At 37.1% G+C, this 1,716-nt stretch overlaps 1 gene segment (V, D, J or C); it reads left to right on the forward strand.

Moving 5' to 3' along the window:
* Positions 1-1,117: 1,117 nt before the first annotated feature.
* Positions 1,118-1,565, forward strand: LOC107081324. The segment is given in 2 exon segments: positions 1,118-1,163; positions 1,249-1,565. Coding segments are annotated over 2 exon segments (363 nt in total).
* Positions 1,566-1,716: the final 151 nt, after the last annotated feature.

Here is a 1,716-nt window from a genome sequence, read left to right on the forward strand (position 1 = left end):
AATACATGTGATCATGTTCCTCTCTGTATCCTTTGTGTTGTTGTATATTGTTGATTGAACAGTTCTGCTCATACCGGTAAGGAAATATACTTTTTTTTTATTGCATATTTAGTAGCCAGGCTACTTAAAGTGCTTTGCAAATAAGTCGATATAGGTCATTATTTTAATAGAGACATTTACATTTTTTTACATGTATAGGTATTGTTAAAATTCTTGCAGGCAAATAATCAAAGTAACACAGTGAAGCATAATCACAGGCTGATGAGAGGTGCCTCTATCTGCTGGAGAGATGAAATGAATTTTAGAAAGTTTTGTTCTGTACAAGCTATTAAAATAAATCTATTTATTGTCTGATTTATGTGCCTCTTGCCCTTTCATATCTGCAGATTTGATGCCATCCTCCTAAAAGCCCACATTGAAATGATAGATTATGAGAAGTAACTCCAATCATTCTTCTGGATAATGTAATGTTTTCTTTGGCTTTATGCTTGACATACTATACCTGCAGGAAGCCAGATATTTGGTTTTGCCGGTTGTGGTGGTCAAATGTGACAGCATTTGAACTGGTTTTGCATAACTTTTCAAATAGTCATTTAAAAGCTAGCTGACAGCTGATGTCATTTAATACATGGTTCCTTAGAGAATTAATAAACCAAATACAAAAACGATTTGAATCAGCATTTTCACTAATGATGTTTTTTTTTTTTTTTTTTTTTTTACAATTTTACAACAGTTTCCATGAAGTATGTCTCTTTCTTATTGTTATCACTTTAATTTACTGGTCAGATTATCTTCTTAGGTGTTTCGTTTATGCTAAAGCTATTGTCTATATAGATTTCAATATCTCTATTTTAGAGAACAAGTAGATTAAAACCAGTGAATGCAATAATACCTATCTGAATAACTTATCACTCCTCTGAGTCAAATTGTTACTGGGGTCGGTTTATTTCCCTCCCTCCCAGACAGGAGGAGTCAATGCAAAACAATAGCAAACTCNGGGGTCGGTTTATTTCCCTCCCTCCCAGACAGGAGGAGTCAATGCAAAACAATAGCAAACTCCAGCCATAATTATGCTCCTTATTCTCTTGTCAGAGAAGAAGGAGCACACTGAACCACAATGGACATCAGCTCAGCGCTGCTCATTTTAATCATCAGCTTTTTAGGTGAGGAGATTCTACAGAACCAAATCTATCATTATGGGGAAATGTGACCAAATCAAAACTAAACTTTCTTACCTTGTCTCTTTAGATGTTGATGGTCAGACTCTGAGAGAATCTGAACCAGTGGTTAAAAGACCAGGAGAGTCTCACCAACTGACCTGTACGGCCTCTGGATTCACATTCAGCAGCTACTACATGGCCTGGATCAGACAGGCTCCTGGAAAAGGACTGGAATGGGTTTCAATGCATGATAGTGGCGGTGGTAGTAGCAAATGGTATTCTCAGTCAGTGCAAGGCCGGTTTACCATTTCCAAGGACAACAGCAAACAGCAGGTGTATCTGCAGATGAACAGCCTGAGAACAGAAGATTCTGCTGTTTATTACTGTGCTCGAAGCGCACAGTGACTGAAGTCAGTTCAGCAGCTGTACAAAAACCTCTAGACTTCTTCAGTTATTTGAGGAAAGCCTTCTTTTGTATTGGGTTAACTTCTTTCTGTGTTAAACATTAAGAGCAATACAATCACAGAAACAAAAAGTGAGACAAACCGGGAAAAAA

Source organism: Cyprinodon variegatus, unplaced genomic scaffold (genome assembly GCF_000732505.1).
Source record: "Cyprinodon variegatus isolate N-32 unplaced genomic scaffold, C_variegatus-1.0 Scaffold4171, whole genome shotgun sequence".
Taxonomy (NCBI): domain Eukaryota; kingdom Metazoa; phylum Chordata; class Actinopteri; order Cyprinodontiformes; family Cyprinodontidae; genus Cyprinodon; species Cyprinodon variegatus.